Source organism: Staurois parvus, unplaced genomic scaffold, assembly GCF_062004578.1.
Source record: "Staurois parvus isolate SC_StPar_1 unplaced genomic scaffold, SC_StPar_1.0 ptg000259l, whole genome shotgun sequence".
Lineage (NCBI taxonomy): Eukaryota > Metazoa > Chordata > Amphibia > Anura > Ranidae > Staurois > Staurois parvus.
In genome coordinates this window covers 1854291-1881105 of record NW_028318055.1, presented here as the reverse complement: position 1 = coordinate 1881105, position 26815 = coordinate 1854291, and the positions used below count along the sequence as shown (strand labels likewise).

The 26815-nt window shown below is 43.6% G+C and overlaps 1 protein-coding gene across 2 annotated transcripts in view; it reads right to left on the bottom strand.

Moving 5' to 3' along the window:
• Window positions 1–26815, bottom strand: part of SUGCT (succinyl-CoA:glutarate-CoA transferase) — a 1130146-nt gene that overhangs the window by 176203 nt on the left and 927128 nt on the right. For both annotated transcript variants that reach the window (XM_089681088.1, XM_089681087.1), the window contains exon 13: window positions 18741–18804. In XM_089681088.1, the coding sequence (XP_089537214.1) occupies window positions 18741–18804 (64 nt within the window). The remainder of the gene's footprint in view (window positions 1–18740; window positions 18805–26815) is intronic.

Genomic DNA, 26815 nt, shown 5'->3' with positions numbered 1-26815 from the left:
TTAACCCCTTCCTCCCCAGTGCCATTAGTACAGTGTCAGTGGTTTTTTTTTTTGCACTGATCACTGTATTGTGTCACTGGGGATGTCAGTGACCCCAAGTCAGTACCCCCCAGTGTCAGAATGTCCGCCGCAGTCCTGCAGTCCCGCCATAAGTCGCTGATCGCTGCCATAAGTTGCTGATCGCTGCCATTATTAGTATAAAAAAAACTAAAAATCCCAGTATCTTTCCCGCCATTTGTAAACGCTATAACTTTCACGTAAACCAAATAATTTACACATATTGGGGTTTTTTTTTTAGCAAAGACATGTCGCAGAATACATTTTGACTAAATTTTATTTTTAATTTTTTTTTTTACTGGACATGTTTTATAGCAAAAAGTCCAAAATATTGTTTTTTTTTCCTCAAAATTGTCAGTCTTTTTTTTTATAGCGCAAAAAATAAAAACCGCACAGGCGATCAAATACCACTGAAAGAAAGCTCAATTTGTGGGAAAAAAAAGGATGTAAATTTCATTTATGTACCGTATTGCATGACTGCGCAATTGTCCGTTAAACTAGCGCAGCGCTGTATAGCAGAAAAATGGCGTAAATTGCAGTATCTATACCATAGTTTGTAGACACTATAACTTTCACACAAAGCAATCAATATACACTTATTGGGATTTTTTTTACCAAAAACATGGAGCAGAATACATTTTGGCCTAAATTTATAACTAACTTTGAGTTTACTATATATTTTTTATAGCTGAAAGTAAAAAATATTGTTTTTCTTCAAAATTGTTGGCCTTTTTTTGTTTATAGCGTGAAAAATAAAAAGCGCACAGGTGATCAAATACCACCGAAAGAAAGCTCTATTTGTGTGAAAAAAGGACATAAATTTCGTTTGGGTGCAGCATTGCACGACCGCGCAATTATAAGTTGAATTAGTGCAGCGCCGAGTAGCAAAAAGAGGCGTGGTCATTAAGGGGGGTAAATCCTCAGGAGGGCAAGTGGTTAATCTCAAAAAACAGACATACAAAAATATCCAATAAAGTATTTGCACACAGTACCCTACACAAATACCATTAAAATCAGCACAAATTAAAATATACAAACGTGTTTCTGGACATCCAGTTTGTAAACCAATAGTGTACTATGGATGACGTAAAGGTCAACTGAGTCTGAGATCATAGCTGACTGTATATCCCGTAGCACCAACATTGGTGCCACATTACCCCAAATATGAGTTGTTGCTAAGGACCCTTCAACCACATCCATGTGTAATGAACAGTATGATGTAGTCACAATCTCGCACCTTGCGCAGCCTCCTAAGGGTGGTACAGTATGATGTAGTCACAATCTCGCACCTTGCGCAGCCTCCTAAGGGTGGTACAGCATGATGTAGTCACAATCTCGCACCTTGCGCAGCCTCCTGAGGGTGGTACGGTATGATGTAGTCACAATCTCGCACCTTGCGCAGCCTCCTGAGGGTGGTACAGCATGATGTAGTCACAATCTCGCACCTTGCGCAGCCTCCTAAGGGTGGTACGGTATGATGTAGTCACAATCTCGCACCTTGCGCAGCCTCCTAAGGGTGGTACAGTATGATGTAGTCACAATCTCGCACCTTGCGCAGCCTCCTAAGGGTGGTACTGCATGATGTAGTCACAATCTCGCACCTTGCGCAGCCTCCTGAGGGTGGTACGGTATGATGTAGTCACAATCTCGCACCTTGCGCAGCCTCCTGAGGGTGGTACAGCATGATGTAGTCACAATCTCGCACCTTGCGCAGCCTCCTAAGGGTGGTACGGTATGATGTAGTCACAATCTCGCACCTTGCGCAGCCTCCTAAGGGTGGTACGGTATGATGTAGTCACAATCTCGCACCTTGCGCAGCCTCCTGAGGGTGGTACGGTATGATGTAGTCACAATCTCGCACCTTGCGCAGCCTCCTGAGGGTGGTACGGTATGATGTAGTCACAATCTCGCACCTTGCGCAGCCTCCTGAGGGTAGTACGGTATGATGTAGTCACAATCTCGCACCTTGCGCAGCCTCCTAAGGGTGGTACGGTATGATGTAGTCACAATCTCGCACCTTGCGCAGCCTCCTAAGGGTGGTACGGTATGATGTAGTCACAATCTCGCACCTTGCGCAGCCTCCTAAGGGTGGTACGGTATGATGTAGTCACAATCTCGAACCTTGCGCAGCCTCCTAAGGGTGGTACAGTATGATGTAGTCACAATCTCGAACCTTGCGCAGCCTCCTAAGGGTGGTACAGTATGATGTAGTCACAATCTTGCACCTTGCGCAGCCTCCTAAGGGTGGTACGGTATGATGTAGTCACAATCTCGCACCTTGCGCAGCCTCCTAAGGGTGGTACGGTATGATGTAGTCACAATCTCGAACCTTGCGCAGCCTCCTAAGGGTGGTACAGTATGATGTAGTCACAATCTCGCACCTTGCGCAGCCTCCTAAGGGTGGTACGGTATGATGTAGTCACAATCTCGCACCTTGCGCAGCCTCCTAAGGGTGGTACAGTATGATGTAGTCACAATCTCGCACCTTGCGCAGCCTCCTAAGGGTGGTACAGTATGATGTAGTCACAATCTCGCACCTTGCGCAGCCTCCTAAGGGTGGTACAGTATGATGTAGTCACAATCTCGCACCTTGCGCAGCCTCCTAAGGGTGGTACGGTATGATGTAGTCACAATCTCGCACCTTGCGCAGCCTCCTGAGGGTGGTACGGTATGATGTAGTCACAATCTCGCACCTTGCGCAGCCTCCTAAGGGTGGTACAGTATGATGTAGTCACAATCTCGCACCTTGCGCAGCCTCCTAAGGGTGGTACAGCATGATGTAGTCACAATCTCGCACCTTGCGCAGCCTCCTAAGGGTGGTACGGCATGATGTAGTCACAATCTCGCACCTTGCGCAGCCTCCTAAGGGTGGTACGGTATGATGTAGTCACAATCTCGCACCTTGCGCAGCCTCCTAAGGGTGGTACAGTATGATGTAGTCACAATCTCGCACCTTGCGCAGCCTCCTGAGGGTGGTACAGCATGATGTAGTCACAATCTCGCACCTTGCGCAGCCTCCTGAGGGTGGTACAGCATGATGTAGTCACCATATCGCACCTTGCGCAGCCTCCTAAGGGTGGTACAGCATGATGTAGTCACAATCTCGCACCTTGCGCAGCCTCCTGAGGGTGGTACGGTATGATGTAGTCACAATCTCGCACCTTGCGCAGCCTCCTGAGGGTGGTACGGTATGATGTAGTCACAATCTCGCACCTTGCGCAGCCTCCTAAGGGTGGTACGGTATGATGTAGTCACAATCTCGCACCTTGCGCAGCCTCCTGAGGGTGGTACGGTATGATGTAGTCACAATCTCGCACCTTGCGCAGCCTCCTAAGGGTGGTACGGTATGATGTAGTCACAATCTCGCACCTTGCGCAGCCTCCTAAGGGTGGTACGGTATGATGTAGTCACAATCTCGCACCTTGCGCAGCCTCCTAAGGGTGGTGCAGTATGATGTAGTCACAATCTCGCACCTTGCGCAGCCTCCTAAGGGTGGTACAGTATGATGTAGTCACAATCTCGCACCTTGCGCAGCCTCCTAAGGGTGGTACAGCATGATGTAGTCACAATCTCGCACCTTGCGCAGCCTCCTAAGGGTGGTACAGCATGATGTAGTCACAATCTCGCACCTTGCGCAGCCTCCTAAGGGTGGTACGGTATGATGTAGTCACAATCTCGCACCTTGCGCAGCCTCCTAAGGGTGGTACGGTATGATGTAGTCACAATCTCGCACCTTGCGCAGCCTCCTAAGGGTGGTACGGTATGATGTAGTCACAATCTCGCACCTTGCGCAGCCTCCTAAGGGTGGTACAGTATGATGTAGTCACAATCTCGCACCTTGCGCAGCCTCCTAAGGGTGGTACGGTATGATGTAGTCACAATCTCGCACCTTGCGCAGCCTCCTAAGGGTGGTGCGGTATGATGTAGTCACAATCTCGCACCTTGCGCAGCCTCCTAAGGGTGGTACAGCATGATGTAGTCACAATCTCGCACCTTGCGCAGCCTCCTAAGGGTGGTACAGTATGATGTAGTCACAATCTCGCACCTTGCGCAGCCTCCTAAGGGTGGTACAGTATGATGTAGTCACAATCTCGCACCTTGCGCAGCCTCCTAAGGGTGGTACAGCATGATGTAGTCACAATCTCGCACCTTGCGCAGCCTCCTAAGGGTGGTACAGTATGATGTAGTCACAATCTCGCACCTTGCGCAGCCTCCTAAGGGTGGTACAGTATGATGTAGTCACAATCTCGAACCTTGCGCAGCCTCCTAAGGGTGGTACAGTATGATGTAGTCACAATCTCGCACCTTGCGCAGCCTCCTAAGGGTGGTACGGTATGATGTAGTCACAATCTCGCACCTTGCGCAGCCTCCTAAGGGTGGTGCAGTATGATGTAGTCACAATCTCGCACCTTGCGCAGCCTCCTGAGGGTGGTACGGTATGATGTAGTCACAATCTCGCACCTTGCGCAGCCTCCTAAGGGTGGTACAGTATGATGTAGTCACAATCTCGCACCTTGCGCAGCCTCCTAAGGGTGGTACGGTATGATGTAGTCACAATCTCGCACCTTGCGCAGCCTCCTAAGGGTGGTACAGTATGATGTAGTCACAATCTCGCACCTTGCGCAGCCTCCTAAGGGTGGTACGGTATGATGTAGTCACAATCTCGCACCTTGCGCAGCCTCCTAAGGGTGGTACGGTATGATGTAGTCACAATCTCGCACCTTGCGCAGCCTCCTAAGGGTGGTACGGTATGATGTAGTCACAATCTCGCACCTTGCGCAGCCTCCTAAGGGTGGTACGGTATGATGTAGTCACAATCTCGCACCTTGCGCAGCCTCCTAAGGGTGGTACGGTATGATGTAGTCACAATCTCGCACCTTGCGCAGCCTCCTAAGGGTGGTACGGTATGATGTAGTCACAATCTCGCACCTTGCGCAGCCTCCTAAGGGTGGTACGGTATGATGTAGTCACAATCTCGCACCTTGCGCAGCCTCCTAAGGGTGGTGCAGTATGATGTAGTCACAATCTCGCACCTTGCGCAGCCTCCTAAGGGTGGTACAGTATGATGTAGTCACAATCTCGCACCTTGCGCAGCCTCCTAAGGGTGGTACAGCATGATGTAGTCACAATCTCGCACCTTGCGCAGCCTCCTAAGGGTGGTACAGCATGATGTAGTCACAATCTCGCACCTTGCGCAGCCTCCTAAGGGTGGTACGGTATGATGTAGTCACAATCTCGCACCTTGCGCAGCCTCCTAAGGGTGGTACGGTATGATGTAGTCACAATCTCGCACCTTGCGCAGCCTCCTAAGGGTGGTACGGTATGATGTAGTCACAATCTCGCACCTTGCGCAGCCTCCTAAGGGTGGTACAGTATGATGTAGTCACAATCTCGCACCTTGCGCAGCCTCCTAAGGGTGGTACGGTATGATGTAGTCACAATCTCGCACCTTGCGCAGCCTCCTAAGGGTGGTGCGGTATGATGTAGTCACAATCTCGCACCTTGCGCAGCCTCCTAAGGGTGGTACAGCATGATGTAGTCACAATCTCGCACCTTGCGCAGCCTCCTAAGGGTGGTACAGTATGATGTAGTCACAATCTCGCACCTTGCGCAGCCTCCTAAGGGTGGTACAGTATGATGTAGTCACAATCTCGCACCTTGCGCAGCCTCCTAAGGGTGGTACAGCATGATGTAGTCACAATCTCGCACCTTGCGCAGCCTCCTAAGGGTGGTACAGTATGATGTAGTCACAATCTCGCACCTTGCGCAGCCTCCTAAGGGTGGTACAGTATGATGTAGTCACAATCTCGAACCTTGCGCAGCCTCCTAAGGGTGGTACAGTATGATGTAGTCACAATCTCGCACCTTGCGCAGCCTCCTAAGGGTGGTACGGTATGATGTAGTCACAATCTCGCACCTTGCGCAGCCTCCTAAGGGTGGTGCAGTATGATGTAGTCACAATCTCGCACCTTGCGCAGCCTCCTGAGGGTGGTACGGTATGATGTAGTCACAATCTCGCACCTTGCGCAGCCTCCTAAGGGTGGTACAGTATGATGTAGTCACAATCTCGCACCTTGCGCAGCCTCCTAAGGGTGGTACGGTATGATGTAGTCACAATCTCGCACCTTGCGCAGCCTCCTAAGGGTGGTACAGTATGATGTAGTCACAATCTCGCACCTTGCGCAGCCTCCTAAGGGTGGTACGGTATGATGTAGTCACAATCTCGCACCTTGCGCAGCCTCCTAAGGGTGGTACGGTATGATGTAGTCACAATCTCGCACCTTGCGCAGCCTCCTAAGGGTGGTACGGTATGATGTAGTCACAATCTCGCACCTTGCGCAGCCTCCTAAGGGTGGTACGGTATGATGTAGTCACAATCTCGCACCTTGCGCAGCCTCCTAAGGGTGGTACGGTATGATGTAGTCACAATCTCGCACCTTGCGCAGCCTCCTAAGGGTGGTACAGTATGATGTAGTCACAATCTCGCACCTTGCGCAGCCTCCTAAGGGTGGTACGGTATGATGTAGTCACAATCTCGCACCTTGCGCAGCCTCCTAAGGGTGGTGCAGTATGATGTTGTCACAATCTCGCACCTTGCGCAGCCTCCTAAGGGTGGTACAGTATGATGTTGTCACAATCTCGCACCTTGCGCAGCCTCCTAAGGGTGGTACAGTATGATGTAGTCACAATCTCGCACCTTGCGCAGCCTCCTAAGGGTGGTGCGGTATGATGGCATTGACCATTCAGCATGCTTAACTCATAAAGAAAAAGGTGTAGACATTTCACATTTCATCAATATGGATATCCAAAGAAACAGACTACAATTCATCCACTCTTGAGAACTCGCTCAGCTGAATAAAGACAAAAAGTCAGCCGATATTAATTAACCACTTGCCCTCCAGCAGATGTGCCCCCCCCCCATTTTTGCTATACGACGCTGCATGATTTTGACTGACACTTGCGCGGTCAAGCAATGCTGTACATAAATGATATCTAAGTCATTTTTTTCACACAAACAGAGCTTTCTCTTGGTGGTATTTGACCACCTCCGAGTTTTTTATTTTTTGAGCTATAACCAAAAAAAGACCAAACATTTTTTTAAAAAACCCTATTTTTTTACTTTCTGCTATATAATATATCCAATAAAAAAATTTTAAAAAGCTGATTTCTTCATAAATTTAGGCCAATACAGTGCCTTGAAAAAGTATTCATACCCCTTGAAATTTTCCACATTTTTTTCATTTTACAACCAAAAACGTAAATGTATTTTATTGGGATTTTATGTGATAGACCAACACAAAGTGGCACATAATTGTGAAGTGGAAGTAATGATTTTCAAAATGTTTTACAAATAAATATCTGAAAAGTGTGGCATGCATTTGTATTCAGCCCCCTTTACTCTGATACCCCTAACTAAAATCTAGTGTAACCAATTGCCTTCAGAAGTCACTTAATTAGTAAATAGAGTCCACCTGGATGTAATTTAATCTCAGTATAAATCCAGCTGTTCTGTGAAGCCCTCAGAGGTTTGTTAGAGAACATTAGGGAACAAACATGAAGGCCAAGGTACACACCAGGCAGGTCAGGGATAAAGTTGTGGAGAAGTTTAAAGCAGGGTTAGGTTATAAAAAAATATCCCAAGCTCTGAACATCTCACTGAGCACTGTTCAATCCATCATCTGAAAATGGAAAGAGTATGGCACAACTGCAAACATACCAAGACATGGCCATCCACCTAACTGACAGGCTGGGCAAGGAGAGCATTAATCAGAGAAGCAGCCAAGAGGCTCATGGGAACTCTGTAGGAGCTGCAGAGATCCACAGCTCAGGTGAGAGAATATGTCCACAGGACAACTATTGGCCGTGCACTCCACAAATCTGGCCTTTATGGAAGAGTGGCCTAAAAGCAAAATGCTATGTATGACGGAAAACTAACACTGCACATCACCCTGAACACACCATCCTCTCCGTGAAACATGGTGGTGGCATCAAGTTGTGGGGATGCTTTTCTTCAGCAGGGACAGGAAAGCTGGTCAGAGTTGATGGGAAGATGGATGGAGCAAAAGACTTGAGACCGGGGCGGAGGTTCACCTTCCAGCAGGACAACCACCCTAAGCATACAGCCAGAGCTACAATGGAATGGTTCCGATCAAAGCATATTCATGTGTTAGAATGGCCCAGTTACAGTCCAGACCTAAATCCAATTGAGAATCTGTGGCAAGACTTGAAAATTGCTGTTCACAGACACTCTCCATCCATTCTGACAGAGCTTGAGCTGTTTTGCATAGAAGAATGGGCACAAATGTCCCTCTGTAGATGTGCAAAGCTGGTAGAGACATCCCCAAAAAGACTTGCAGCTGTAATTGCAGTGAAAGGTGTTTCTACAAAGTAGTGACTCCGGGGGGCTGAACACAAATACACGTCACACTTTTCAGATATTTCATTTGTGAAAAAATTTTGAAAACCATTTATCATTTTCCTTCCACTTCACAATTATGTGCCCCTATGTTTCAAGAGGTATGAATACTTTTTCAAGGCACTGTGTGTATTCTGCTGCATATTTTTGGTAAAAAAAAATCTCAATAAGCGTATATATAGTGGGACTGCGATATTGCAGCGGACAATCTGACATTAACTGGCACGTTGTGGGAACCAATGACACTAATACAGTGATCAGTGCTAAAAATATACACTGTCACTGTACTAATGACAATGACTGGGAAGGGGTTCAACATCCAGCATGATCAAGGGGTTAACTGTGTGTAATGTGTACTGTGTGTGCTGTTTTCACTGGGTAAAGTGCCTTGCAGGGAAAGAAATTCCAGCACATTGCTGCTGACAGGACACATCTCTGCCTTGTTTAAATAGGCAGAGCTATGTTCTGTCTGTCTCCTAGATAGGGGCGGACTGACCATTCAGGAACTCGGGCACTGCCCGAGGGCCCGGGGTCAGTAGGGGGCCCCATGAGAAGTCCCTGGTACCTTTCATAGGCTTTTTTGGGTGTGGTTTGAGTGTGGGCAAGAACACAGGGGCCCCATGATCCCTTATTGCCCAGGGGCCCCATGAGTTGTCATTCCGCCCCTGCTCCTAGATGATCGGCAGGTGCTGGCAGTAATCCATTGGCCAGCACACACTGATCGGCCTCTGCTGTGACAAATCACAGCAGAAGCGGCACGATCCCACTACTGGAAAGTGCAAAATCACGAATACAGTGGGGCAAAAAAGTATTTAGTCCCCACCAATTGTGCAAGTTCTCCCACTTACAAAGATGAGAGAGGCCTGTAATTGGCATCATAGGTAGACCTCAACTATGAGAGACAAAATGAGAAAACAAATCCAGACAATCACATTGGCTGATCTGGAAAGAATTTATTTGCAAATTATGGTGGAAAATAAGTATTTGGTCAATATGAAAAGTTCATATCAATACTTTGTTATATATCCTTTGTTGGCAGCACGCAGAGTGATTGTAGACAGTACAGCCACTATTACGTCCACAGCCAAGATGAATTTACAGCTAGGCATGATCCCAACACAGTACACTACATTTTCATATCTCTAGATTGTTTGAATATTTCAATTAGAAAATAAAAGATAATAGTATAACAAACAATGCTTTAATGTTAACATTTATTTCCCTTCAATCCCCAACATAAAATGATATACAACACAGATTTACACTGTTGTGCACAAGAGCCTTTGGCAGAGGGATCCCTTTCTCATTATTACAGATAGAGGTCAGAAGCAAATGTCAGATTTTCATTTCATTTCTTTTCGCAAACAAAAAAAAAAAAAATCATCCAAACATTCATTCTTTCCACAAGACCCATCACTAAATTACAAGAAAAATGTTGACATTTACTGTTCTGACCAAATACAATAATTGAGTAACTAGGCACAACAGATACAGTGTTGTCTGTATGTAAACTGGTTACATTTCCTGCTCAGCACCAAACACAAACTATATACCGCACAGAAAGTTTCTTTTTTCCCAGTACAAGTACTAATTACCAATAACAATAGTGGGAATGATATGTATGCTGATATCTGAAAGACTCTAAGGGAAAATAATAAAAAAAAAAACTTCCTCTTGCATTTTCCATACTTGTAAAATTGGTCTGTTTTTATTGAGTGATTTCAAACTTGATTTTGCTTCTAGTGTCATATTTGGCTAGGGTAACACTCCGGCTCTGACAAACTATGGAAAATACACGTACATATTTTAGCTGATAGATATTTATTTTCTGGAAATTTTTCACTGAATTTGAATGGGCTTTATACAGTTGTAGATAACAACTTAAAGAAACATATCAATTAATCAGTAAAATAATTTCCAACATATGCATTAAAACTTAAATTCTCTAAAGCAGTAATTTTTGATGTCCAATAAAAAAACAAAGCTGATAGCAAAATACCATCATAAAGAACCAGATGAGTGCAGATAAGTGGGAAGGAATCAGTTTCTGGATTTAGGAGCATCATGTATAACCCCCCAATTACATAAGGGGTGTGCTTTGCAATTTTTATTTTTTTAACAATAAAAGTCAGTTCAACAGATCAGAAGTAAAAATATGCCAAAATCAAAAATCTACGATGAGTAGTTACTTGCACAACACAATTTTATTCTTCATTAATATCTCTCTTTGTCTAACATCTCTAACCAACTGTACTGTATATTTTCAAGTGAATTACAAGCACATAGGTATTGCCCCCATAAAATAATTGTTTGATTATCTGCTGATTATTGACCCAGGGAAATCTCTTTTTATAGTCTAGCAGTTGTCAGCCAGCCATGTTGGGCCAATATTTGCCTAAGTATCATGTTTGTTTTCCTTATAAACACAATTGTGAATATGATATAAAACCCAAAAAGCCAAATAACACTCTAAATTCCAATTAGGAAAAACTTTCAGCCCTTGAAAGCTCAAAATTATATAACATTATTCCAAAAAGAATCTCCCCCTCTTTATACAAATTCCCAACTGAGATATATTAGACACTGAAACAAAACACCAGAAACAAAATTGTAGACCTGCACCAGGCTGGGAAGACTAAATCTGCAATCAGTGCCAGACATGTTCCCCTGCTTTAGCCAGTACATGTCCGGGCCCGTCTGAAGTTTGCTAGAGAGCATTTGGATGATCCAGAAGAGGATTGGGAGAATGTCATATGGTCAGATGAAACCAAAATAGAGGAGAGAGAATGCTGAGTTGCATCCAAAGAACACCATACCTACTGTGAAGCATGGGGGTGGCAACATCATGCTTTGGGGCTGTTTCTCCGCAAAGGGCCCAGGACGACTGATCCATGTACAGGACAGAATGAATGGGGCCATGTATCGTGAGATTTTGAGTGCAAACCTCCTTCCATCAGCAAGGGCATTGAAGATGAAACGTGGCTGGGTCTTCCAACATGACAATGATCCCAAACATACCGCCTGGGCAACGAAGGAGTGGCTTCGTAAGAAGCATTTCAAGGTCCTGGAGTGGCCTAGCCAGCCTCCAGATCTCAACCCCATAGAAAACCTTTGGAGGGAGTTGAAAGTCCGTGTTGCCCAGCGACAGCCCCAAAACATCACTGCTCTAGAGGAGATCTGCATGGAGGATGGGCCAACATACCAGCAACAGTGTGTGCCAACCTTGTGAAGACTTACAGGAAACGTCTGACCTCTGTCATTGCCAACAAAGGATATATAACAAAGTATTGAGATGAACTTTTCATATTGACCAAATACTTATTTTCCACCATAATTTGCAAATAAATTCTTTCCAGATCAGCCAATGTGATTGTCTGGATTTGTTTTCTCATTTTGTCTCTCATAGTTGAGGTCTACCTATGATGCCAATTACAGGCCTCTCTCATCTTTGTAAGTGGGAGAACTTGCACAATTGGTGGCTGACTGAATACTTTTTTTGCCCCACTGTACAATGTGTCTCAACCTTTTTTTCAGTTGTGACACCCTTTAAAATTTTGCACAATCGAGGCATCCCATTCTAAAATATAAAAAACGAAATCAATAGTTTTACATATCACAACAGCATCCACAAGTGCAGGACACTCAACATTAGAGGTGTTTATTCTTACAAAGCAAATACACCTTTGCATTCTGGTGCTCACTAATATCCAGCATTTCTCTACTCTCTCAGTTTATCTCCCTAACTCTGCTAATGTGAACCCAGTGCTGGTGAAGAGGGGCGGCTGACGGGCAAAAAACGAGCACCACACTTATTCTTTATTAACCAATGATGACATTATGAACAATGATGACAATGGTTATGAATTGCTTCATGTCCGCCTTATAGAAGATATACTGCTACAGGGCGGCACGGGTGTGCAAAGTCACGAATATATATGTCATTTTGCATTTCCGGGTAGGGAGCCATTCACAGCTGTCAATTACCAGATCCCGGCCGGTGATTACTCGCCGGTGCACAGTGATTGCTGAGGATCTCTGATGGGGGGCAGAACTGTTAGTAAACAAAACAGTTCTCTTCCTTGTCAGCTCATTCACACTGCTTTGCATGGCTGTGCATAGCACAATCATGCAAAGCTGTGTGCTTACAGTGAAGCACACAGACACAGCGCCATAGTAAAACACACCCAGCACACAGTTAACCCTTTGATCGCCCCAGATGTTAACCTTTTCCTGCCCAGTGCCATTAGTACAGTAACAGTGCTTTTTTTTTTAGCACTGATCACTGCATTGGTGTCACTGGGGATGTCAGTGACACAAAGTCAGTTTCCCCCAGTGTCAGAATGCCCATCGCAGTCCCACAATAAGTCGCTGATCGCCCGATGTATATAGTAAAATGGGAAAGGGATTTGGGAATAGAGATAGATGAAGACAAACAAAGGAAAATATATAGACTAACACACGAGAATATAAGCATGAGAGAGGTGGAGGTAAACTATAAATGTTTAATAAGATGGCACATTACACCGAATGTTGACTATAAGATGAGTGGGGAGAATACACCAGAGTGTTGGCGGGGGTGTGGGAAGACAGGTACGTTATATCACATATGGCGGGAGTGCCCAAAGATTCAAGGTTTTTGGAAGACAATTGTTCATTTGATTGGGATAATATCTGGGATAAAGATAGGATTGGACCCAGAGTTGTGTCTATTACATAGTACAGAACTATCAGTGAACAAATACAAGGATTCGGGTATATGGTATTATCTGAATGCGGCAAAGGGGCTGATACCTAAGTTTTGGCATAGTTCAGAGGTGCCGAGAGAAGAGGATTGGGTGGAAAGAATGAACCAGATATGTAGGATGGAGAAACTGTATTATATGCAAGAAGACAAGATGGGGTTATATTATAGGAGGTGGGGAAAATGGGAAGATTTTGTGTCCAAGGTGAAATATATGAAGCAGTAGAGAGGGATATGTGAAAATACTTAAGAAAAGATGTAATGGAAAAATGCAGAATGGGTGGTTTTATGGGTGGGGCGGGGGTAGGTTTGTAGGGTGGGGGGGTATTAGATAGGCGGTGGGGGGGGTAATGGGAATAAAGATAGCAAGGGATAAAAATGATGGTTTTGTATGTGACATGAGAGTAATGATGGAACATGTATTTTATATGAAAAATTTATAAATATTTAAATTTAAAAAAAAAGTCGCTGATTGCCGCCGTTACTAGTAAAAATAAAAAATAAAAATTACAGTATATATACTGCCATTTGTAACCACTACAGCTTTCATGTAACCAATTAATTTACACGTATTGGGATTTTTTTTTAGCAAAGACATTGTAGTAGAATACATTTTGGACTAATTTTTTTACTGGATATGTTTAATAGTCAAAAATATTGTTTTTTTCTCAAAATTTTCTTTTTTTTATAGCGCAAAAAATAAAAAATGCACAGGTGATCAAATACAACCGAAAAAAAAAATTTGTGGGAAAAAAGGACGTACATTTCAACCGGGTGCAGCGTTGCATGACTGTGCAATTGTCAGCTAAAGTAACGCAGCGCTGTAATGCAAAATATGGCCTGGTCAGGAAGGGGGGTAAATCCTCAGGAGGGCAAGTGGTTAAGACACCAGTGGTTGGTTATTATGCTGAACAATATAAGCCTGTGTCTTGGTGTAGCACAAAGGTAGGCTTGGTCCACTTGCTGACTTGTGGACAATATTTGGGCACTTTTTAGGCATTTTGCAAAGGCACCCTGGCTGAAAAAGGCTGTAATTGTCAGGGCAGGAGCTGAGGAACGGACAGGCAGGCCTAAACAATGTAACGCACTGGCTGACGACAACCACCACCCACAGACCGAAGTCCCTCAGGGCGCAGAGTCTAAGTCCCAGGCTGCCCTTCACCAGGGCCCCTGATGGTGGGGATAGACTTGATGCAGCCAGGAACCAGGTCGCGGCCCCCGAGACACCTCAGTTGCGGTAATGGCCGCCGCCAATGGCGTGTAGCTGGTGGAAAAGACAATAGAGTAGTCAGGCAGGCCGGGTCAACAACAACAGGACAAAACGGTACAGGACAGCAGACGAGAATCACAGGTCACGAGCCGGGTTCAGCAACAGAGGGTCAGATCAAAGGAGAACACAAAGAATAGTCGAGTCACAAGCCGAGTCAGATTCCAGGAGAGTCACGAGAGTCAGAACAGAGTAATAGCAACACAAAGACACAAGACACAAGTGCAAAGAGCATGTGCGGACCACAGGCTTATATGTCATCAGCCACACCCCTCTGGGGGATGGACCTCAGAGACCTGAAGGCATAAAGGATTCCCACTATGCTCATCAGAAATCCAAGATGGATGCCAGCACATGGAGTAACATAACCTCTGGGAAAAGGTAGGACCTTGACAGTAATAGAGTACACCACAGCCATTCCCTTGTATGGCAGGCTGTATGTGGCACTTGCAGCTCCCCAGGTGTGGGAACAAGCCTGGAATTTTAAACTGAGCATATTTTCAGCCTTTTAGTGTCTTGTGTGAATGAGGTCAAAAAAGTTTTATTACTTTCTGCATCCCCACTGGAGTAATCTCAGTAACCACATAGAAAGTGAAAGAAAATATTCCCACTAGCTACAGAAACAAAAGTTTTAACTCTATCCACGCTGTCCAAAACAATGTGCCTAAAATAGTGCTTTTATAATAAAAAAAAATTAAAATGTTATATATATATATATATATATATATATATATATATATATAGACTAGTTCAAAATGTTGAACATGCTACAAATGCCCCCCAAAAAGTCATCATAGTGCACAAGACGTGTGTAGCATGCGCAGTCCAGTCCTTTTGCTCTGCTGCCATACACCCCTTCCTACTCCCCAGCAATTCTCAGCTCTGATAAATAAAATCCAGAGTTATAGGGTCCCTTCAAGGAACAGTTCAGCTGAAAAGTCATCCTTCTGTCTTTAAAATTAAACAAAGTAGGAAAGTTGGTCCCATCCATGGATCTGGTGGGTGATACTGCTGAAGTAACTAAGCAGCTAGAGCTAATGACACAGAATTTCTTGAGTAACAAGCATACAAAGTATGTTATTTTTTTATTATCCACTACAATTTAGTATTGTACTACTCTGGGCATTCAAATACCATTTGTTTAGCAGTAGCTATCCTATCAGAAACACCATCATGTGTCTTTCACCAACCCACACATGGACACGGAACAACCATAACTCAGACGGGCTTCAATATTGCTGCAGTATTCTCAGCAAGCATATCTAGAGTTCCCTTGCCCCAACGCTGGAGCAACCAAAACAAATAAAGACAATCCTACTCGTGTCTCAGTTATACTAACAATTATACTATAGGGTGAACATTTTCTTTTGTTGGCACACATTTTTCACAGTAATAATTGGTGATTTACATTAACAGCTTGATATTTCTTAACACATCTTACAGTTGCAAGACAAAGTATGTGAACCCCTTGGAATTACGTGGAGTTTTGCATGAATTGGGCATAAAATGTGCTCTGAACGTCATCTAAGTCACAACAATAGAAGAACACAGTCTGCTGAACATAATACTGCACAAACATTAGATGTTGCCATGGTTTAATTGCACATAACATGTAAACATTCCCAGTGCAGGGAGGAAAAAGTATGTGAACCTTTGGACTTAATAACTGGTTGACCCTCCTTTGGCAGCAATAACCTCAACCAAACGCTTCCTGTAGTTACAGATCAGACCTGCACAACGATCTGAAGTCATTTTGGACCGCTCCTCTTCACAAAACTGTTTCAGTGTAGCAATATTCTTGGGATGTCTGGGCATTTCAATCGGGTTGAGGTCAGGACTCTGACTGGGCCACTCCAGAAGGCGTATTCTGTGCTGTTGCAGCCATTGTTTTGTTGAATGACTTGTATGCTTTGGGTCATTGTCCTGTTGCATCACCCATCCTCTGCGGAGCTTCAGTTGGCGGACAGATGGTCGTACGTTTTCCTGCAAAATGTCTTGATAAACTCTGGAATTCATTTTCCCATCAATGACAACAATCCGTCCAGGCCCTGAGGAAGCAAAGCAGCCCCAAACCATGATGCTCCCTCCGCCATGTTTCACAGTGGGGATGAGGTTTTGATGTTGGTGTGCTGTGCCTTTTTTTCTCCACACATAGTGTTGTGTGTTCTTCCCAAACAACTCAATCTTGGTTTCATCTGTCCGCAGTATATTTTGCCAGTAGTGCTGTGGAACATCCAGGTGCTCTTTTGCAAACTTCAAATGTGCTGCAATATTCTTTTTGGACAGCAATGGCTTCCTCCGTGGTGTCCTCCCATGTACTCCATTCTTGTTTCATGTTTTCCTTATTGTAGATGTGTCAACAAAAATGTTAGCATGTGCCAGAGATTTCTGTAGGTCTTTAGCTGACACTCTGGGATTCTTCTTTACCTCATGCAGCATTCTGCGCTGTGCTCTTGCAGTCATTTTTACAGGACGACCACGCCTAGGGAGAGTAGCAACAGTGCTAAACTTTCTCCATTTGTAGACAGTCTGTCTTACCGTGGACACATGAACATCAAGGCTTTTGGAGATACTTTTGTAACCCTTTCCAGCTTCATGCAAGTCAACAATTCTTGATCGTAGGTCTTCTGAGAGCTCTTTTCTGCGAGGCATGGTTCACATCAGACAGTGCTTCTTGAAACCAGTAAACCCAAAACAGGTGTCAGCAACACATCCAATATCATCACACTGATTGGAGTCAAGGTTGGCTCACTCCTGGCTCCAATTAGCTCTGGGAGAAGTCATTAAGCTAGGGCCTCACATACTTTTTCCTCCCTGCACTGTGAATGTTTACATGTTATGTGCAATTAAACCATGGCAACATCTAATGTTTGTGTAGTATTATGTTCAGCAGACTGTGTTCTTCTATTGTTGTGACTTAGATGATATTCAGAGCACATTTTATGCCCAATTCATGCAAAACTCCACGTAATCCCAAGGGGTTCACATACTTTTTCTTGCAACTGTATTCCACAGCTATATTTCAATTTAAAAGAATATGTACTTCAAGTAAAAGACTAATTCTAGAATACTAGGTATTAAAATGTATAAGTAAAATATTCTGTAAATACATTGTTTGATCACTTCTAGCTCCTTACTGAACGGCGTATCTTAAAGTGTTTAATACTGTAGCTTTTCATTTTCTCAATGGCAATTGATGCTTTACAGTTGCAGCTCTGTCTCTAGCTTTGACTCTAAATCCAATTCTTAGGTGGTATGTAGGGCTTCTCGTTGTTAAAATAATTTAGAATTTATAGTACACTTTACCTGTACAGTGTAGTTTAATTTGTAGTTTTCTCTGACATATCCTTGGACATTTCTTTCAACTCCCTCTTCTTGCACTTTGCACATGTCCCATAAGGAGTATACTTTTTCTCTAAGATAGATTAAGTAATGTATGCAGAATGATTGCAAGTTCCCCTTGGAACCTAAACGCTTTCCTACCTGCATGAAAACCTCGATAGCCAGATTACAGACTGCCAATAAGTTCCAGATGTGTTTATGTGTCTACAAATGTGTACAAGAGAGTTTCTCTGTGAAACAATTTACCAAATATATACTGCATATACATGCAGTGTGTATATATATATATATATATATTTATTTTTTTATTTTTATTTTTTTTATGCCTATCATTGACATCTATACAACTTTCTGTTAGTCTGCTCTACTCATAAAAAGTACATCCTAGATTGTAAGCTCCAAGGAGCAGGGCCCTCGAACCCCTCGTGTATCGCACTGTATTGTTATTGTTCTGTCTCACGTATTGTCTCCCATTGTAATGTACAGCGCTGAGCGAACTATTGGCGCTTTATAAATACTGTATAATAATAATAATCTTTCATACCAATTAAAATGTAGGATTATCATTATCTCTTTGAGCAAAATATTAAAAAGATTATTGACTCTAGTTTATCAAAGCACATTAATCAGTGAAATTTATATAGCAGTAGCTAATACAAAACATACAGCTTTATTAAACAGTGCAAGGAGCAAAGTCCTAAGTTTAAAGTACAGTAGCCCACAGCAACCAATCAAAATTTATTCTAGTAAAGTTGGAGCAGATTTTGATTAACTGGTAAAGGTACTATACTTTGCACTTGCAAATTATTCTGAACATTGGGTATTAGGAAAAATGATAAACAAGTAAAAACAAAATATAATAAAGTAAAAAAAAGTGAGGTGAAAAAACCATAGAGTAATCAAAATGTTCAGCTAACCTGGAACTGATATTTTGCCCACTGTAGGATGATCCATTTCAAGGATAAGGCCATTGTGTGCCACCTGCAAAATACATTAAAAAGCCATAAAAATTTAAATTTATACATATATAATCATATACAGGCTTAGTGGCAGCATAAACAACTATATACCATATAAAAAACAGACTTTTGGGATATGTACAGTGAGGCAAAAAAGTATTTAGTCCGGCACCGATTGTGCAAGTTCTCCCGCTTACAAAGATGAGAGAGGCCTGTAATTGGCATCATAGGGAGACCTCAACTATGAGAGACAAAATGAGAAAACAAATCCAGACAATCACATTGGCTGATCTGGAAAGAATTTATTTGCAAATTATGGTGGAAAATAAGTATTTGGTGAATATGAAAAGTTCATGTCAATACTTTGTTATATATCCTTTGTTGGCAATGACAGAGGTCAGACGTTTCCTGGAAGTCTTCACAAGGTATAGAATCCAACAAGCAAAGCACATTTTAGGATTTTTTTTTTCACACAAAAGTTGTCAACTAATAAGATATTCCTAGCAGGCAGTATAGCATAGATACAAATTTAAACATATTTCTGAATGATACAATACCACATTTCAGCAAATCCCACACATACAAAAATTGCAAAGAAGTGGGACTTTTAAGGTGTTACCTCCCAAAAAGCAATAGACAAAAACCACTGTTAAAAATTATTATTTTATAATTTCATATACCCAAACAATACAAAAGTTAAAATCAAAAATATAAAAAAAAACATTTTTAAATCCTTATATAGTACTTTTAACACCCTCTAATGGCCAACCCATAACCACTACCTCTCCAATTAAATAGAAGAGGTAACAGTTATGGGCTGGCCATTACAGAGTGCTAAAAGTACTGTATGAGGATGTTTTTAAATTTGTGATTTTAACTTTTGTACTGCATTGGTGTGGTGGTGATCAGGATGCAGTGGCGATGAGGTACACTGTTAATGGCTGCACTGGCTATGGTGACATTGGACGGATGCAGCGGCGATGAGGTACACTGTTAATGGCTGCACTGGCTATGGTGACATTGGACGGATGCAGTGGCGATGAGGTACACTGTTAATGGCTGCACTGGCTATGGTGACATTGGACGGATGCAGTGGCGATGAGGTACACTGTTAATGGCTGCACTGGCTATGGTGACATTGGACGGATGCAGCGGCGATGAGGTACACTGTTAATGGCTGCACTGGCTATGGTGACATTGGACGGATGCAGTGGCGATGCGGTACACTGTTAATGGCTGCACTGGCTATGGTGACATTGGACGGATGCAGTGGCGATGCGGTACACTGTTAATGGCTGCACTGGCTATGGAGACATTGGACGGATGCAGTGGCGATGAGGTACACTGTTAATGGCTGCACTGGCTATGGAGACATTGGACGGATGCAGTGGCGATGCGGTACACTGTTGCTGGCTGCACTGGCTATGCTGACATTGGACGGATGCAGCGGCGATGAGGTACACTGTTAATGGCTGCACTGGCTATGGAGACATTGGACGGATGCAGTGGCGATGCGGTACACTGTTAATGGCTGCACTGGCTATGGTGACATTGGACGGATGCAGTGGCGATGAGGTACACTGTTAATGGCTGCACTGGCTATGGTGACATTGGACGGATGCAGTGGCGATGCGGTACACTGTTAATGGCTGCACTGGCTATGGTGACATTGGACGGATGCAGTGGCGATGCGGTACACTGTTGCTGGCTGCACTGGCTATGCTGACATTGGACGGATGCAGTGGCGATGAGGTACACTGTTAATGGCTGCAGTGGCTCTGGTGTGGCTAGTGATGAGTAACATTGCAGCTGGCTGCATAGGACTGGTGACAGGAGTACTGGAGTGGCATTGGCCAGGAACACATACACCAGGAAACCCCAGCATACCTTAAAGGATACTTAGCATTTATTCCAGAAGTTGGATAAAATAAAAATAACTGAAGATACAATATTTGCCACGGGTGATATAACACCATTACATACAATAATCAATCATGACAGTGCAAAACATTTTGCAACATGGGCTTTGAACATGAATGAAAACATGGATAACACACAAAGACCCCAGAAAGGAAGAAACCCCTATTTGTGATTTCTATAATATGTGGGTCATGAAGTGAAGATGAGAGCACATCTTGCGTGCTGAGCACTGCTGGTGGAGGAGTGTGAACTGAATACACAGTGAAACTGGTTGCAAAAAGCTCACACAAGGTTGTTTATGTACAAAAACACGAGAGACTTTGTGAATGTAATTGGAGTTTTATACATTATATGGATCCACAACATTTTTTGCTCAAGATTTTTAACAGCTTCCCACCTGGCCACTGTACGTAAATGGCAGGGTGGGACAAGCACTGTTCTGAGAGGACATTCCCACATGTCCTCTAAGTCTCCCGGCAAGGACATGACCATGAGACCATGCAGCTGCAAACTTCAGCGATGCCTGTGTGTCTCGGACACAGCACATCGCTGATCGGCGTCTGGGCTCACTGATTGGTCCTTCTGATCACATGAACTCTGTGTTTAATCACAGCCATCATGTAATCTAAACAAAACCTGTCAGTTGATGGGCTCTGTTTCTCCTAACACAAAGACCGAGAGTGAGGAGAAGCAGAGCCGATCTATGCCTGCCACCCAAGGATCAGTGGCTTTTGAGGCATTTTACAGTGCTTTCACACACTGATCACCCAACCAGTGTCTTCATCTGTCCCTCATTCACATCACAGTGTACCGGTGAGCATCAACATCTGTCAGTGTACCGGTGAGCATCAACATCTGTCAGTGTACCAGTGTGCAACATCTGCCACAGTGTACCAGTGTCCCATCAACATCTATCACAGTGCCCCTGTGCAAAACATCTGCATAAGTGTCCCATAGCAAGATCATCTTTCGGTGTCCCTAGAGGACCATCAACATCTGTCACAGTGTCCCAGTGCACCAACATCTGTCACAGTGTCCCAGTGCACCAACATCTGTCAAATTACCAGGGTACCATCAACGTCTGTCATGGTGTGACAGCAGTGTAGCATCAACATCTGTCATAAGCAGTGCAGCATCAACATCTGTCATAATATCAGCAGTGCAGCATCCGTATCTGAACACCATGTCTAAAAAATACTCCAGCAAGGAGGCAGTCCAGAAACTGATGGATTAGAGTAACATGGAGCGCTCACTGTCAGACTCAGATTCTGAATAGGAGCCAGTTGAAAGCAGTGGGTCAGTAACCTATTCTGAGGAGAAGAGCGTTCAAACAAAGAGATTCAGGCAAACTGAGGAGGAGTAGGCAACCACCAGTAGTGCTGTAAATCCTGGTGCAGTGGTGAGCACAAGCAGCGCAGCACTCCCAGATGTTAGGCCAGATACTAGAAGCAGGGTGTCATGTCCATCACAAAGAAGTAGGGCCAATACTAGTATCCCAGACTTGCTTTTAAATCACATATGGCTGCCCTCTAATTCACCAAAACCTACAAGCCCCTCTTTACAGCCCAGCAACTGCCCAATAAACTTATGACTCTATCCTCTGCCCCACTGACCCTCTGTGCACTGCCCTGCTGACTTAACATCCTCTGCACCCCCAACATTTTTTACTGCACCCTCACATCAGACAGGCTAGATCCGGCCCTGTATGGGACTGACAAAAAAAATGAAGTCCATGCCTACTGGTCTACCCAACCCATACATCACATGCCTCTCTGTTCTTCCAGTATGCCAAAAACATGAGATGATCATGAGGTTTTTATACTTCAGTGATAATACCCAGTGCCCTCCTCAAAATCATCCTGCTTATGATAAACTGTTGAAAATGAGGCCACATATTTCACCGGAAGGCTGGACATTAAAAAGTACACCCTCAGCAAAATGGTTCAGATATGGGGTAAAGTTCTACGAGGTATGAAACAGGGGCACAGGATACACATATAGCTTTGAAATTTATGAAGGAAAGGACATTCAGCTAGAGCCCCCTGGATGCCTTACCTATATGGAGACTAGTGGTAAAGTTTCCCAGTATTTAGCCATTTCTATCTTATGCAAACTATGGCCTGTTAGACAGCGCAGGCCAACCACAAGGGTTCACCATAAAGTTTTGTCATCACAAAACTCAAAAGAGGGGGGGGGGGGGTAAGCAAGTTCACAGAATGAAGAGTTACTTGCTCTACAGTGAAGAGATAAAATAGATGTCTATGTCCATTCTTCAATCCATGATGTCACCTCGGTGGAACTTCAAGGAAGACAAGGTCCCATCCAAAAACCCACATGCATACACGACTATAACCAGTTCATATATGTGTGTGTGTGCGTGTGGGGGGGAATTTTAATGACCAAACGTTACAGCCCTACTTAGCCGCCAGAAGGTCAATCTATTGGTATAAAAAAGTATCAATCTACTTATTTCAGTTAGCCCTGTATAATTCTTATGTCATCTTTTGTAAGTACACACAAAGAACCCTATCTTACCTGAAATACCAAGAGGACATTGTTACAGCCTTTCTCTATCTGGATGGCCATGCCCCTGAACAAATTTGCTCTGATTCAATGAGCAGATTTCATGAAAAACATTTCCCCGATATCAACCTTCCTTCTTAAACCCCTAAAAAATGTTGTGTATATACCAGTATCAGAATTTACCATGACACTCAATACTACGGTCCACAATGTCCCTCCCAGCTAGGTCTCTGCATTGGAGAGTGCTTCCGGATCTATCATACATCACTACACTATTAGCAAAGTACAAGTGAAGGGAAGATATTTTTCCAGTGTCCGCTATTTCCCTGTGTGACCATGCCTCTGCCTGCCACCTCAACTGACCCCGGCCTGTTTATCAACCATGCCTCTGCCTGCCACCTGAACTGACCCCGGCCTGTTTATCAACCATGCCTCTGCCTGCCACCTGAACTGACCCCGGCCTGTTTATCAACCATGCCTCTGCCTGCCAGCTGAATTGACCCCGGCCTGTTTATCAACCATGCCTCTGCCTGCCACCTGAACTGACCCCGGCCTGTTTATCAACCATGCCTCTGCCTGCCACCTGAACTGACCCCGGCCTGTTTATCAACCATGCCTCTGCCTGCCACCTGAACTGACCCCGGCCTGTTTATCAACCATGCCTCTGCCTGCCACCTGAACTGACCCCGGCCTGTTTATCAACCATGCCTCTGTCTGCATCCTGAACTATCGACCACATTTCTGCCTTCCACCTGAACTGACTTCAATCTGTTAATCAACCATGTTTTTTGCCTGCTACATGACCTGATCTTTTTCCCTTCCAATGTAGTAATGGGATTGAAGATAACACAGGGGTCTCATATCTGTGAGGGGATCCAGAGCAGTTTTTACAAGTTAACAAAAAAAAGTGTTTGTTTTTCTCCAGGTTCTGTAATTCCAGGATAAGGGTCTGGAGACCAGAGGCTTCAAAGATATTTGGGTGGGAAAAAGCATCTACCCCTCAGTCCAGGTCTTAATTGAACTTCAAAAACTTACCATGCCTCTTACTAAAACCATAGATTGGCTACTTTCCAAAAAGGGGTCATTTGGGAGGGGGGGGGGGTATATATAGTGTCATGGCATTTTAGGGCCTGAAGCAATAAGGCAGTCAGGTTTGATCAATTTAACATGATACGTACCCTAGCTTGTAGACTTATAATGTTCACACACTAAATAATATACACTGATTTGGGCTATTTTTGCCAAAGAAATGTAACAGATCAAAGTTTGGTCAACATTTAGGAAGAAAAATTACTTATTTGCAAAATTTTATAGCAAAAAATTAAAAAACCCAGTGGTGATTAAATACCAGCAAAATAAAGCTCTATCTGTATCAAAAACATGATAAACATTTAATTTGGGTACAGTGTTGCATGACTGAGTAATTGTCATTCAAAGTGCGAGAGCACTGAAAGCTGAAAATTGGCCTGGGCAGGAAGGGGGTGAAAGTATCCAATATTGAGGTGGTTAATGAACATAATGTCAGCACTATACATTTTTTGAGGTGACAAGGTGTCACAAAAACACATTTATTTCTATATTTGGAATAGTTGCACTATAGTAGCATCGCACTTATGTTAGACTTCTGTGTTTGTCCAATGTTTTGAATGGCAAAGTATGAGTAGCTAGTGGAAAGTTAACAACTAGTTAGGGTATAGTAAGCAGTGCAGGAGTTTGTTTGTTTGTTTGTTTTTTTAACATATAGCCTTTGTTTACATAAGTGATCACTGTGATTGGAATTTCATTTGCCCTGTATCAATCTCTGTGATCTGACACAGCGATCATGGGGCATGCCACTGCATGCTCTAGAGCAGGAGTCTCCAAACTTTATAAACAAAGGGCCAATGTACTGACATTCAGATATTAGGGGGGGGGGCAGACTGTGACCAGTGGGAGTAGAATTTTTCCTACCTCATTGGGAGTAAACAATACATCTTTGGCAGTAGGGAGAGGAATAGTGCCATATTCTTGGTGTAAGTTGGAGTGTATCAGTGGGGGAAAAAGTGCCCCGAGGGCTGGATAAGGGCAAGCAAAGGGCCGCATCTGGCCCTTGGGCCATAGTTTGGAGACCACTGCTCTAGAGGGTGTGCTTGAGTGGCAAGAGTTGGAGAACATTTTATTACACACTCCCATCCTCAGAGTGTAAGTACAACAGCCAGATGGCTAAATGGTTAGCACTTCTGTGTGTAGAACTGTGATTAGTGTAACAAATTAAAAATATTAAAAAAAGGACAGAAACATTCTATCTTTGCAAGAATACAGCAATTGATATAAACTAGATGAAAATATTTGTTCTGTCCCTTTAAAAGTCAACCAAAAAAGTTTGTGAATGATTAAACCACCATAAAGACATCAATCAAATATGTGAGAATGCAACGTTGTCCAATAATGGTTCCACCTAAAGTAAATTTCACATATGGGGGGGGGGGGATTTACTAAAACTGGAACACTCAGAATCTAATGTAGCTGTGTATGGCAGCCAATCAGCTTCTAACTTCAGCTTGTTCAATTAAGCTTTTACAATAAAACATGGAAGCTGATTGGTTACCAGGCACAGCTGCACCAGATTTTGCACTCTCCAGTTTTAGTAAATCTCCCCCAATATGTATATCAAAAAAGCACAGAACAAATAGAAAGAATGGCTACACTTTCTATTTGTTGTAGGTTTTGTTTTTCTATTATATATATATATATATATATATATATATATATATATATATATATATATAATGTTTATTTTAGGTCACATGGAATTTATAATAAGTGGAGCAGTTACTGCACATTGCATTCCCACATTGTTTTGCACATTGATTATTATATCACTCCCTTATTATATTACGCCTTGACTACTGTAACTCCCTCCTCATTGGCCGACCTCATCGCAGGCTATCCCCACTTCAGTCTATCATGAATGCTGCTGCCAGACTCAAGCACCTTACTAACCGTTCAGTGTCCTCCACCCCTCTCTGCCAATCCCTCCACTGGCTTCCAATTGCCCAACGGATAAAATTCAAAACACTAACACTGGCGTATAAAGCCGTTCATTACTCTGCCCCAAAGTACATCACCGATCTTGTCTCCAAATATCACCCAAACTGTACTCTCCGCTCCTCACAAGACCTTCTACTCTCTAGCTCCCTTGTCTTCTCCTCCCATGCTCGTCTACAGGACTTCTTCAGGGCTTCCCCCATCCTCTGGAACTCCCTACCCCAATCTATCAGACTATCGCCTACTCTGCTCACTTTTAGGTGCTCTCTGAAAACCTATCTCTTCAGGGAAGCCTATCGTGCCCTCAGCTAATAGTGGAATCCTCTACTCTTCCAACCACTCCATCCCCCACAGTCATTACCTTTTGTACCACTATCCCCTCCCTCCTAGATTGTAAGCTCCAAGGAGCAGGGCCCTCGAATCCCTCTTGTATTGAATTGTATTGTGACTGTACTGTCTCCCACCATAATGTAAATCGCTGAGCAAACTGTCGGCGCTATATAAATCCTGTATAATAATAATTAATGTCTTTATCGTTGTTTAATCATTCACAATCTTTTTTA